The following is a 15015-nucleotide window of genomic DNA, read 5'->3' as shown; positions in this document are numbered from 1 at the left end:
CTATTATTAGATAGTGCCTATCTAAAAAAAGGTGATGAATATTGTGGCCCAATATCTCATTTTCAGGCCATCCATGAAACGTAACATGCATACTGCGACACATAATGGCGATTAATTACAATGCTATTATAATAACTTTCGAGATGAAAGTTTTAATAAAGATTTCGATCCCCGAAACGACGCATTTTTTACTTCTCTTCTTCTTTTTGGCATCGAGTCTTATTCTTTCTTTCTTTCTTTTTTTTTTTTAATCTCTTTTTTATCCTCTTCATTTATTCTCCGTTCAATTATTTTTCGTGAATTTTCTTATCTTCCTTCCCCCCCCCCCCCTCCGAATTTCTTTTTTCTTTCCTGTTTTTCACATCCTAATATCATTTTATGCGACATCTCTGGAATCGTAGCTATACATACAGCTTTTTTTTTGTTTTTTTGTTTTCTTTCTTTCATTTTAACACTTGGTGTTAATCGTTCGCGAAGATAAAACGTGTATGTATGTGTATATGTATTTATATGTTGTGTGTGTGTGTGTGTGTGTGTGTGTGTGTATGTGTGTGGTGTATAATACTCGTGCGAATTTCGACCGATAGGCCATGGATAGTATAAACGCGATTAGAGGATACAAGTTTATTTATTTTATTTTATTTTCTTTTTGCACACATTAGAAATCGAGAGTATGTAATCCGGAACGATCTTCAGTCGACAAGAAAATTTGCATTAATTACGCTCAATATCTCTCTCTTTTTTTTTCTTTTTTTTTTCTTTTTTTTTTTCTTTTCTTTTCTTTTCCATATCTCTATTATCAAATACGATATATCTAATTATAAGTTTTGCATATTCTAGCGCTGGCTACCCTAGGCTACTCTAAATTTCTCCTATTAAGCAATAGAGTTCTTTCGTGTATACATACATATGTGTACGTGTGTCTATATGTATGTAAATATATATATATATATATATATATATATATATATATATATATATATATATGTTCGTATGCATGCATGTATGTATGTATGTATGCATGTATATATGTATGTATTTATATATTTATGTACGTACGCATGCATGCATGTATATGTGTGTATGCATGCGAGCGTGTGTGTATGTGTATGTGTAAGTAAGTAAGTAAGTGAGTAAGTAAGTAACTGTATTTATATAATGTATATGTTTTATTTTTTATTTAATCTTTTTTTTTTTTTTTTCTCTAAAACGACAATGCATGTAGAAAAATGAGCCTCTCGCGTCTTTGGTTAAACGCGAAGCATTTAGAAAGTATTCTGGCAGTGGTTTCGTAGATGCTTCGACCTTAGCCTCGGACCAAATTTTGATTTCGGTTTCATAATGAAAATTATTTTAGAATGATTTCAATCGGGACATGTGCTATTTATTTCTCATCTTTCTTATTAATTCATCGTATTATATTCTCTCCCTCTCTCTCTCTCTCTCTCTCTCTCTCTCTTTTTCTTCGTCAATATTACTTTTTTCTTCCCTTTCCTTTCGTTTCTTGTTTTCGTTTTTTTTTTACGTTTTTCTTTTCTTTTTTCCCCCTCCCCCATTATTCTTCATTTTCTTTTCTTTTATTTATTTCTTTTTCTTTTTCTTTTTTTTCTCTTCTTCTTCTTTTCAAAGACGAAAACTGCCTCAAAACGTACGTATTGTTGTTTTATTTATTTATTGATTTTTTTGTTTGTCGATCTTCTTGTAAGTAAATTTATATTTACGAACAATTGTTTTTTATTTATTTATTTATTTATTTATTTTCTTTTTTTTTTGAGATCTTCGCGCGTATCCATCATCGAATGTCAAAAACTCTTATAATATGTCGAAGGACAGTAAAAACAATGTGGTGATGTCGTATATGGAATCTCTCGAAAAGTCATTAAGTTACTCTACTACTTGTATGTATTTTTATTATTAAATTTTTTTTATTATTATTATTATTCTTTTTCTATTTTTCTTTTCTCCATCCTTTTCATTTCCCTCGTTCACTTTTCCAAATGAAAGTACGCGATTAGAGATCGAAAGTGTTTTTAAGAATTTAATAAGTGTAAAAGAAATATTTTTCGTTTTCTTTCTTTTCCATTTTTTTTTCTCTCAGCTCGGGAAACTATTTTTATAATTTATTATTATTCTCATATTTATTTTGGATTATCTTTCTTTTCTTCCTTTTTTTTTTTTTTTATTTCATTTCTCTCTTTTTTCTTTTTCTATCTCGTTTTACCTTTCCGTATCCGATCAATTTTAATCAATCTTTCAAGTTATATGTATACGTATATATGTGTTTGTTGCTTTTAATTTTTTTTTTTCATCCCTGACTCTAAAGTCCACCACCACACCCCCCCCCACCACCATTCCCAGATCACGTCCCATCCCCGCGGCCAGTCCAAAATTTTTTCATCATTTTTTTTTGTCGATCAAAATTAGTATCAATTAAATATTATATCTCGACGATCGTACAAATACGATCGCGTCGTCGTAAACGATATAATCTCTTTTTGGATTAAATCTACGCCCAATATCGGCGAAATTAATGCATATCGATCACTCAAGGGGAACCATTTATAATTAATTTAAGGTTTCCATAAAAAGATCGATTTTCGATAGCTGTCGTCGCGATTTCACACTCGTTGCGATTCACAGCACGGAGGCACGGAGATTAAATATCTCTGCGCTTTTATAATGGCACAAGAATAATATGTTCCTTAATGTGAACTCGTTTTAGGTCTTTAAGAAATAAACTAGATGTTTCTTTTGTCATGAAGGTTGCGCGATAGATTCACGAGTAGATTGTGATGACCTCTCGTCCGCTACCCCGCACCATTAATACCCTCTCCAATCGTTCCGTCAAGACTTCTAGGAATTCCATATCTAAAAAAATGATTGTTAAGGAAATAATAATATTTATATATATACACATACATTTTACATATTACTAATTATTCAAAAATTATATCATTTTCATATATATATATATATATATATATATTTTTTTTTTTTTTTATATTTATATTTTATTTATATTTATGTATATGAATATACGTTAATATACATAAATAAATTAAAGATAATAATATTAACTTATACTCATATAAATAAGATAAAATTATGAACAAGTAAGTGAACGAATAAATATATATTTATATAATATTTTTTGATCCATTATAATATCCCAATTATAATTCATACTTGTTCATATATGAGATTTATTAAATATTTTATATATGAGTACGTTTATTATATATAACGAACATATGCATAATGAATAAAATAAAATAAATCGTTGAGAATAAGATATATTTTATAAACATTTAAACGATTTAAAAGGATACAGCTTGATTCGCGTTCCATTTTTGTATCTCGCGGTGGGCCAGGTAGATTAAGGATGACCAATTGAGCGTCATGGCTCTTATTCACGATTACTTCGTTCAATTTTACAGATGTATGCATACGTCTCACGTCACTTTCATCGCTGCAGCAAAATTGAGAATAAGTTTTGTATAAGCCTAAAAGGTCTGATTTTTTTTTTTTTTTTTTTTTTACAATCGTTCAAATTGTACAATTTCGTTTTTAATGATATTAATGACGATTAGAAAAATAAACATGTTATAAGCATGTTAGAGATCATATTAAAATTGATTTAATTAGAACGAACGTACGAATGCTATTTAAAGGAGTCATTAGATAAAAATGTAAATATAAATAATGTTTCAATGACATACGGCTTGAGCGTAGGTGGTTTTTTAGAACTTGGACTATCAGATTTGTTCTCTTGTTCATTTTCCTTAGCTTCTTTCTGAGCATTCTCTTTATTTTCCGTTTTCGGCGAGCCACCGATCAATTTCGTTTCCTCGTCTGGATTATCTTTAGATTCCTCTTCGGATTTCTCACTGTTACCAATTCCCTCTGAATCCTTTTGTTCTGAATCCTGAACAAGTTTCTCTTGTGCTTCCTCACCTTCGTTTGTATTCTGACTACCGGGTTCTTGAAATCTTACTTTGGATGGTACCTTGACGTCAACGTTGTGATGATGATCCACAATTGCCTGAACCTGTGTATCATTTTAAAACATATAAGCGAATAACATTCGAATTTTTTTAATCATGAACAGCGGATAAAGTCAATTATGGGAATTAAACTAAGTGTCTAGCTTAAAAGCACTATATGGTTCGCCAAACATATTATGATATCTATTTAAGCATTCGAAATGAAACGTGCCAATCAAGCTGAAACGGTAAGGTCAGATTTTTCTCAAGGACGTTAGAGATGTATCCTGACAGAGAGAGGCATTTCCTATTTGTAAATTATTATTTTGTTTCTTTTTTTTCTTCTTTCTCTATTAGAGGATCTTACATCGTAAAGGAATAATATATTACGATTATATACTTTTATTAGATCGTATTGCGTTGATAATTGTCAATAATGAAATTATTTAATATTGATTAATTGATTAATATGATGGAAATTACTGATCTTTTTTTTTTTTTATCCTTGTCAATTATTTTCACAAAATTAAATATTTAATTTAATGATAATCCCCATAAAGAGATTTTATATAGGCGAATAATAAAATAAATCATTTTTTTTTTTTTTTTCAAGAATTATTACTCATGCGATCGGTCCCTCTATCAGTTTCATCCACTCGATGATGTCAATTACTTTTTTTTTTTCTTTTTTCTTTCTTTTTTTTTCTGTAACTTCGGACACAAAAGGGGAATTGTGACAGTTATAAAGATATCTAGGAATTTAAGGGATGGGGGTGGACAACATCGGCATCGTAGTTCTCGATGTCGAAGATGGACAGACACGGAACTTCGGGGGATGATCTGACAAACCAGAGGTAATTTTTCCTCGGCGGGTACCTCGTTGAAGTCCACCAACGTCTGCACCTTATCCTTGACGAGCACACAACAAAGAGACACATTCCGATCAGTATCACGATTGTAGATTTTTTCTTTTTATCTTAAGATTTTTTTTTTTTTTAAACCTAGTTTCTTTTTATTTTTTCTACGTTAAAAGAGAGAAAGAGAGAGAGAGAGAGAGAGAGAGAGAGAGAGAGAGAGAGAGAGAAAAAGAGATATCTTTTATTTTGCCAACGAAACTCACCACTCCTCGAGATTCCTTCGTATTTAACTGCAACTCTCGCCATACTTGATTTCTTTGTTCCATCAGTAAAGTTCTTTCGTAAGTATATTCAGAGATGTCAGAGTTCATCTGTAAGATTATGAATTAGACACACACACATGTACACAATAGTATATATATATATATATATATATATATATATATATATATATATGTATATATATAAAAAAATAAAAGATATTTTTTATAGATTTTCTTTTCGATGCTGTAAAAAAAATTTATGCGCATATTATGGACGATGGGCACTATGATCGAATTTCCATCGAGAAATACAAAAACAAGGAAAAAAAGAAAAAGAAAAAAAAAAAAAACTCATATACAACATGCATCAATAGAATAATCGATTAAAAAGGGAAAATTACCATTTCCACGATTTCAACTTCCGCTTCAATTCTGAGATCGTAAAGGAACTTTTTCAAATCTTTCTTCATTTGTATAGAATTGTCTTCCATTTGTGCAACAGTGAAGATCCTCATTTTGCAATTTTTCCAGGTACGATGTTGTTTCAAGAGGAAGGGCAATAACATTAAAAGACCACCGTCATGTACGATCCACCAAACATCAATATTGCCGACAACCTTTTCCGTTGAATCCGGGAAGAAGTTAATACCCTTTGGTACAAGCAAAGCCATTCGCGCTGCAGCAACACTTCTGACAGTTTGCAAAAATACTCTCCAACTTCTTTTATCCTCCGATTTCTTCCAACCATATGGCCAACCAAGAATAACAGTATTAGGTTTCATCCCACCCAATCCGGTGGTCTGTACAAGAGAACTAAGTCCATCAACTATGTTCCCTGCTACAAGAACGTCAACGAAACCTTTGACCTTTTCTTCGTTTGCGGTGTTACGTAAGCTCTGTTTGGCGGCCAAAGCCTCACCAGAATTTTGAATATAATCACCGGCTATGCAACTGACACAGATTGTTAAACCTTTACCAGCTTTTAACTGACTGGCAAAAGCAAATAGTTTTCTATATTTTGGCACAAGATCATCGGTCAGCTTAGCCAAGATCAAGATCTGAGGTCGCCAATTCTTTGTATGTGGTGGTCCTTCCTCAAGTCTCAAAAGGGAGTATCTTGCTGCTGATAAAGCTAGACCACGTATACCATCGCCCCATTCCTTTTCGGCGCCACGATATTCGATGTATTTGTAGATACAACCTGCCATACCCATTGCCAGTAAGGCATAGTACCAACTGGTCATGAACATAATAGCTATGCAGAGGGCCAATCCAAGGAAGGATAAACTCCAATGATAATACTTAAAACGTGGTCGCCAATTTGGTGTCCTGAGGAGAGTTTGCAAAGCACAGGCCAAGTTAACAAAACCGTAACACATTAAGAAGAACATTGAAAGCAGGGGTGCCAGGTAATCGACGTTACCCAGTAATATACCACATTGACATATTATCACGGTTAATACGAGAGCACGTGTAGGCTCGCCACGGCTCGAGCTAACAGCAAATGGCGTTAGGAATGGTATAATACTATCCTTGGCTATTGCTTGTAACAATCTTGGTGCTCCTGTCAATGATTGAAGACCAGCACCCAAAGTCGAGAGGAATGAACCGATCAGTATAACCCACTGATTTGGCCAAGCGATATTAGCCACTACAAGTTTGCCACCTATACTCTGACCAAATTTATCCCTCAACAATAGATTGTCCACAGTACCAGCGAACAGTAGAACGTTTGATAAGTAGACCGTCGAAGTTGTCAAAATTGCACAAATTGTACCAATTGGAATAGATTTTTGTGCGTCTGCGAGATCACCAGATCTATTAGATCCAGCCATAATACCTTTGAATGGGATTAAATATTCAATTCAATGTTTTTCAATTATCTTTATGATCATAAACTATTTCATATATACTTACCTGTCACCGATGGGAAGAATATACCAATGAGAATGGTGAATGACGTCGTGAGATCAACCGTAATTTGATTGTAACTTTTGCCAGACAAGTTATCTATATCCTTAGGATTATTACCAAAAGCTATCAATTGGCCATCCTCTTGGAAACTGTCCCATATGTTTTCTACATGATGACGATTCAAAATTTTTCATACGTATTCTATCGTAGACAAATTAATTATCTCCAGATAAACAAATATTTGATCTTACTTACCCAAGAATACACCACTAGCCAATCCGCGAATACCATTTATGATGGTAACATTACTTTCCAAATAATATGGATCGCATTTGGTTGTAGTAGTATTGGTAACGTTATGGCAATATACGTTGTAAAGATATCCACCTGTATTCTTGTTACATTGGGTCAATACATCGAGATCTTTCAATAATCTCTTTCCAAGAATACACATTCTAAATTGATTGGATAAATATAAACGATGATATTATTAATTAAATATTATTTATTATATATTATTATTATTATTATATATTTTATTATAAAAAATAAAAAAAAAGTAAATACGAACTTTAAGGAATCATTTCCGTTGAAATTCACGAACAATCCAACGTAGACAGCAATGATAGAGAGGATAACACAAGCCAAGGCAACCGTGGCGAATTTGTTCACGAATTTAACACCGACGAACACTATCGTACCCATTACCAAGAGCAAGGCCGTACCATAAACTCGAAAATTATTGTACATTATATTTGGATCCTTTGTAAAGTCACCAAATATACTCATACTCGGAGCCATATATGTCTGAGGATAGGAAAAAGAAAAGAAAAATATATATATATATATATATATATATATATATATATATATTATATATATACATATATGTTTTTTTGTTATTCGCTGTAAGTACGTTTCAAACAAATTGTTTTTATCAAAATTAAAGAATAGAAAAATTGAATTTATTACCAAAACAATTTCGACAGCTCCGATGATATACATGGCTGCTGCTAATGTGGTACCAGTGTAAAACAACATGCCAACGGCACCACCAAACTCTGGACCTAAACTTCTTGATATCATAAAGTATGATCCACCGGCTGGTACCACACCGTTCGTTGCAATTGCGCTCATACTAATCGCCGTTAGCATCGTCTAAGTTTAAACATAATTTCTATTAATGCGAATATAATTATTGACGTTTAATACATTATATATCAATTATACACACATGGATATATAGGGATTAGTCAATAACTATTATCAATTGAGATAACTTATCCCTTTGTTTTGTTCATATTCATAATCATTTTCAATAACTTATGATGATTTTTTTATGAGATGATTTTTTCTTCATAATTTTTTCCTTTCTCTCTTCTTTTTTTTTTTATGTAATAAAAAAAATTATTTTAAATAACAATAATTATTGAAATAATTAACTTACGACGCAACAACAGCATAAAACGATGAAGAAGCATTGAATCGCACCGGCTGTACCGACGACCCACGTTAAACGAATAAAAAGAATAACACCGAATATATTTTGTATACAGGGAAGAAATACGCCTATGAGGGTGCCCATACGAGCCCCACCACCTGCAGCTGGTGCTGGTTTGCTGTCAAGATCGGTTGCAGCTGGAATTGTATTGCTGTAATTTGCCAAACTGTTGAGCAACGTTGATATCCGAGGACGATCTTCCATCTCCTCCTATTAAAGATCAGAATAAACGTGTAAAATGTTATAAATAAAAATTCTATCTTTCATTAACAATCATTATCTTAAAACTATATATGTCGAGCCAACGAATAGGTTAACGATAAAAAGAAAAGAAAAAAAGAAAAAAAAAGAAAAGAAAATAATAATAATAATAAAAATAATAAAAAATGAAATAATTATAAACGTCAAAATACTATGATCATATATTTTATTAATAAATCAAATTCCATAGAGATATTTACCTTTGTAACATTTAAATGATTAAAATCATAATTTCTAGTTAAAAGTTTCTTTTTTTATAAGTTTTTTTTTTTTTTCTTTTATCTTCAATACAATACTTATAAAAGAAAAGTTATGAATATAATTATAGACGGATTATATTCATTTATGCAAAAAATTATTTTCGATTTGTTAATAAAAAAAAAAAAAAAAAAGAAAAATATATATATATATATTTTTTTTTTTTCAATAACAAATAATACAATTTCGATTTCGAATTAAATGTACGAATTTTACTTGATAATGAAACAATGATATAGTTGATAAGTAAGTCTTTTTGTTTCTTTTGGAGATAATTTTCTTCTTTTTTTTTTTTCTTTTTACAGCTTTTATGGGTACAACAGACGAGAATTGTATATCAGAGGTTGATGACAACTTTGAAGCGTTTTTGCCAATTTTTTTACTATTTTCTATCCGCAACAAAAAAAAAAAAAAAAAAAAAAAAAAAAGAAAAAGAAAGGAAAAAAATATATATATATATATAAGCATCTCGCGCTTAAGATTCTCTCGGGTTTCGCGTCGGTGCATCGGCCGGAAAATGCTCGGTGAAGTAAATCGGATCGACAGGGGAGTTCACGCTGCGACGAGCAGCAACCCTTTTCAGTGAACGCGATGAACGCTGAGCGGTAAAGTGGTTGAAATTTATTGACGAGAGAAATTTGGCCGGTTAAACTCATTGTCCTTGCTATCAAACGAAGTAGGAAGCACTCGTGGGGAATTTTTCAAAAAATTTTTCGATTAGGATTTTTTTTTTAGGCAGATAATGTATATTACGAGGAAAAGGGGGAAGAAATTGTGATGGAAAAAAATTTTATGTTTCAGAAGATTCTACGATATATGTAAAAAATACAAGAGAAAAAATAATGAAAAAAAAAAAAAAAAGAAAGAAATAAAAAAAACAAAAAAAAAGGTTACTCAAGATTATCGTAGCTAAGTTGTTAAGATTTTATCGTAGATTAAAAAAAAACTTTTTCAATGAAATTGAATTGTTTTTAGTACGTGATTTTTTTTATTGAATACGTAAATGTTGTTGTTATTTTTTTTTTTTTTTTTTTTTTTTTTTCTTAAATTATACCTATATCATATAATATATGTATATATTTTATTATGATATTATAAATTAATGTAAGAGAGAGAGAGATAGAGAGAGAGAATCATATGCCTATCTATATATGTACTATCTTTGTAATAAATTAATTTTTTTTAACTATTGAATATATAATATAAATTTTTTAATACTATTGAAATAACAAAGTATATATTATAAAAAAAAAAAATATATATATATATAAAGTTCGTCTTTAATTCGTACATATAATATTAAAAAAAAGAAAAATCGATTAGGATAAACTAAAAGAGATTAGAAAAAAAAAAAGAACTTCACGATAGTTCAAAACGTGAACGATGATATTCATATTTATTCGTATATCAGTATATTTTAATAGATAACATATTTTCGTTAATGTCAAATTCTCTGAATGATTACGATCGTGATAATGAGTAAATTTAAAGATAAATGTTATTCTCATATCAAGATATCCATTTAACTATACTCGTAAATCGTACGATTATCGGAAACGATAAAGTTCTTCTTCGATCATTATCAGTCAAAGGAGAATGAACGAAGAAAAGATGGACGTAGCTGGTGTGGTGGTCTCTCGAGAGACCACTTAACCCTCGTTTGGTTACTTTGAAAGCTTGCATTACGTATAATGACATCAAGGGAAGAGAATAAGAAACGTTTATGCACGATGTACCACCTAATAAACTGGGTCCTTATATCAATACACGTATATGCATCGAAAGGGTTCTTGATAGTTCGATACGTTCGACCACGTTAACGGAATAATGCGTTTAAGCTTGTAAAGTATCGTAGAAGCTCGATAACTATTAATGAAAAAAAGAAAAAGAAAAAGAGAAAAAAAAAATGAAGAAATATCCTTGCTTATTGTCTTCCATCGAATATATATCATAGACTTTGTCGTAACTTGAAATGATTATTTTTTTTTTTTTTTTTTTTTTTTTTTTTTTTTTTTAAAGACAGTTTTGTTATTAGAAAACAAATTCTTTTCTTTATTTTATTTTTTTCATTTTTTATTCTATCGAATTTTAATTTCCTTTTTTTTTTTTTTTGTTCTTTTTATTCGGTTAGATATGCCTTAGATAATCGAGATTAGTTCGAAGTTAGATAATCAAGCGCTACTAATTAGATTTTATCTATAGAAATTTTATTTTTAATTATTTTATATATATGGAATTTGTATATGTAGAAATTTCTAATAAGAATTAAGAAATATAAAGTAAACGTTAAATTATATTCTTATTATCTAATATTAAATAATAATAATAATAACAATAATAATAATAATAATGATAATGATAATAGTAACTTATTCAATTATATTTAGTTTTCTTAGCGTTAAAAATTTTGACGTGAAATATATTTCGAATAATTTTATTCGTATACGAATATTAAATAGAAAATATAAAACGGATAAATAAATTATTATTTTCATTTAATAATATTATATGTATAATAATTTAAACTTTTCATTATATATTTGTTCTTATTAACAACAATAACCATTATAATTATTTTATATCGAAAGGATTAAAACGAAATAATTATTATGGGTCAACAATTAAATTATATTACTTTCATTCGTTATTCGATACGTATAATAATTAAAACTTTTAATTGAATATTTGTTTTTTTTTAACATTTAAAGAATTAATGTAATTTTCTGTTTCATTTTTTGTTTGTTTACATATACATATACAACTTTCAAAGCTTCATATTCTTCGTTTCAGTAATATTATATATATATTATATATTATATATATGTATATATATATATATATATATTTTTTTTTTTTATAGAGAGGCTAGCCAACTCATTAAGACGACATATCGAGTACCTTCTTTCAGGTATTGACGTCATTGTAACCGAATGTTCGCTTCGTTCGTGAAAATCTTCGCCTTGACTTTAATTTTTGCAACGTTCGTTTCATTGCCGATCGAACGTTGCTCGTTTGGCGTAAATAAGGTCAGCCACTTTTACGGATGGTATTATTTTGGAAATGGCCATGAGGCTATCTAACAAGAGTGGTCTAATCTACAAGACGATCTTACAAGAGTGAGCATGTCTCGTGTTATATAAGTAAGCAAGTAAGTAAATAAGTAAGTAAATAAGTAAATACGTGTCTCGTATTATTTTCAATGACGAACGATCGTTCGATCAGAATAAATATCTTTATAAATAAGACTTTTGATAATATTTATAATCTTAAAAAAAAAAAAAAAAAAAAAATGAAAATAAAAAAAAAAAAAGAAAATAAAAAGCAAAACAAATTTTTATTTTATATATCATTCAACATAATGATATATTTTAAGTATATTTATATAATACATTGAATATATCATATTATATAAATGATATTACTTTTAAAAATATTATTTTAACATACCTATGGATGGATAATTTAATTAATACAATTCCGCGTTGATAATATAATACGCGTAAAAATATTCTTTTTAACTGAATTGAAAAATAATTATTATATATTAAATGAAATTATCGCAAAGTTAATGGATTATTATATTATTCATAAAATTAATTATATATATATATATACATCTCGTTCTTTAGCGTTCCTTTTTTTCTTTCTTTCTTTTTTACTTTCTTTTTTTTTTTTTTGCTCTTGTTACGAAAAGAAAAAAATGGCAATGGCGAGAATGGATTCGTTCGTCGTCGAGAATTCTTAACGAGAACGTGAAAATCACGATAGCTTAAGCTATTCTTCTCCATTCTTTTCTTCTTTATCTCTAATCCCACTCTCGCGTGTCATGTCTTTCTAATTTCTTTAGACGAGCTTATCCATGGGCCATGATCTCCTCACGCTGCTTCGTGGCAACCGATTTCAACGAGATACTTCTAAAGGATTTCGTAAGCTTATCGTTGACCACTTCTACTACTACTGCTACTACTATTAATACTATTACTATACATATGTGTGTATGTGTGTGTGTGTGTGTGTACCTGCGAGTATGTTGTTCGTTACGATGAAATTTACGAGTGCGAGAATAATCGTGAACGGTGAGGACGAAAGGGACAGGTTTAAAAGATAAGGAAAGAATGAACAGAGTTAAGATGAAAAATCAAATAATTCGTGAATGACCTATTGTTAAAATCCTTATCGGTTGGCATAAACTTTTGAAATTAATTTTCTAATCGTTCGATATCTATATCGGTATTATTAAGTATTTATCCATTGATAAGAACATTAATATGATTACCTGATGAGAATAATATACTCTTGTTGCGCGAGTATATATATATATAAAAGTAAAAAAATAAAAAGAGATAAAAATTAAAATGAAAATTAAAACTGTTTTTTTTTTCGAGTAAAAGTAATTTTTTAGAATCGTTCTAAATTAAGAATCTGAAGTGTTCGATCGAAAATAAATGAGATTAGATATTTACTTTCACGAAAATTTTTGGCAAACTGCTCAGAATTTATATATATATATATATATATATATATATATATATATATATATATATATACATATAATGTGATAATTAATTTAGGATTCTTGTTTTCTTTTACAAAATTGTTAAAATGAATATTTTAATCGTTAATAATTACTTTTCTATTGGATAAAGTTATCGATAAACATTTGTTATCAAAATATAATGCGTATACTTTTTGTGCGAGCAAAAAAAAAACAAAAAAAAAAGAAAAAAGAAAAAATAAAGAAAAAGGAAAAAAGAAGAGAAAATAAGAGAAAAGAAAAATAAAAGAAATTTTCAACTGTGTTGTCTTTGAAAAATAAAAAAAGAAAAAAAAACGTAATGTAAAGGAGGAGAACGTTTAAATTAAGAAACTAAAGTGTACCCATCGACGCAATGAAATAAAATGAAATAAGATAAAATAAGAATAAAAGAAAAAAAAAAACAATTCAGACGTTTATTCCGTCTAAAATTTTTTGTCAAGTAATTTTTTTAAATAATTTACATAATATACCTATACGTATATTTAAATACGTACATACATATATACATATATAAAAGAATGAGTCTCTCTCTCTTTCTCTCTCTCTCACTCTCTCTATCTATCTCTCTCTTTCTCCATCGATTATCACGTTTATCGGAATAAACTTGTGGTATTGTTCAAGAAGAGAAACTATAAAACTCGAGTTTTATCGGATAACCGATTTAGAGTTATCGACGCGACAGATGCTGCTGCTGCTCGTAGAAAAAAAAAGAAAAAAAAAAAAAAAGAAAAAAAAGGGCGGACTGGATGTGGGCGTGGAGATTGGAGAAAAAAAAAGACTCGGAAATTTTCTCTCTCTCTCTCTCTCTCTCTCTCTCTATCTTTCTCTTTTTTTCTCTTAAAAAAAGAAAAAAATAAATAAAGCTTTGCTATTTTGTCGAAAGAAAAGTCGAAATCGTCGATCTTATCGACATCTCGATCGTCTTTTTCTTTCTCTCTCTCTCTCTCTCTCTCTCTCTCTCTCTCTCTCTCTCTTTCTCTCTCTGTCTGCCACGTTAAAATCGGAGAAAAAGCAAAGCGAATAATTAGATATCTACGAAGCGAGGCCGAATTCAGGGAGACTTTCGACGAGTAAAAAAAAAAAAAAAAAACTGACGAAATGTATTCTCTACCAATTAACAGTAGAAAAATAAGCGCGTTCCAAACGATAAATATTTTCTTACATATACATATATATATCTCCGATTATTTCATATACAATCTTTTCACTAATTCATTCGTCGTGTAATCTCGAGCACATGTCGCACATAATTTGCGATTAATTTTATTTCATGGTTTTTTTTCTTTTTCTTTTTTCTTTCTTTCTTTTTAATTACTTTTAAATACTAATAATCAATTAGAGGTCTTTATCTAGCATTTATCGACTTGTGATATTAATAATTATTTCAAATATATTCGTTCAAATAATTATTTCAATAATATTTCAATTTTATTGATGTAAT

At 29.4% G+C, this 15015-nt stretch overlaps 1 protein-coding gene across 8 annotated transcripts in view; it reads right to left on the bottom strand.

Moving 5' to 3' along the window:
- Window positions 1–1156: 1156 nt before the first annotated feature.
- The window catches only part of LOC124426063 (solute carrier family 12 member 4), a 91354-nt gene continuing 77495 nt past the window's right edge, over window positions 1157–15015 (bottom strand). For 6 of the 8 annotated variants that reach the window (XM_046967320.1, XM_046967321.1, XM_046967328.1 and 3 more), the window contains 11 exons: window positions 8465–8728; window positions 7990–8175; window positions 7589–7824; window positions 7273–7472; window positions 7021–7182; window positions 5505–6943; window positions 5104–5211; window positions 4833–4892; window positions 3720–4048; window positions 3330–3469; window positions 1157–2868 (listed from right to left, as the gene is read on the bottom strand). In XM_046967320.1, coding sequence (XP_046823276.1) covers window positions 2777–2868; window positions 3330–3469; window positions 3720–4048; window positions 4833–4892; window positions 5104–5211; window positions 5505–6943; window positions 7021–7182; window positions 7273–7472; window positions 7589–7824; window positions 7990–8175; window positions 8465–8728 — 3216 coding nt within the window. In that variant the 3' untranslated portion in view covers window positions 1157–2776. The remainder of the gene's footprint in view (window positions 2869–3329; window positions 3470–3719; window positions 4049–4832; window positions 4893–5103; window positions 5212–5504; window positions 6944–7020; window positions 7183–7272; window positions 7473–7588; window positions 7825–7989; window positions 8176–8464; window positions 8729–15015) is intronic. The other 2 variants (XM_046967322.1, XM_046967323.1) reach the window with 2 other exon arrangements.

This window comes from Vespa crabro, chromosome 8 (assembly GCF_910589235.1).
Source record: "Vespa crabro chromosome 8, iyVesCrab1.2, whole genome shotgun sequence".
Taxonomy (NCBI): Eukaryota; Metazoa; Arthropoda; class Insecta; order Hymenoptera; family Vespidae; genus Vespa; species Vespa crabro.
The sequence above is the reverse complement of the archived record's forward strand: the minus strand, read 5'-3'. Positions and strand labels throughout refer to the sequence as shown.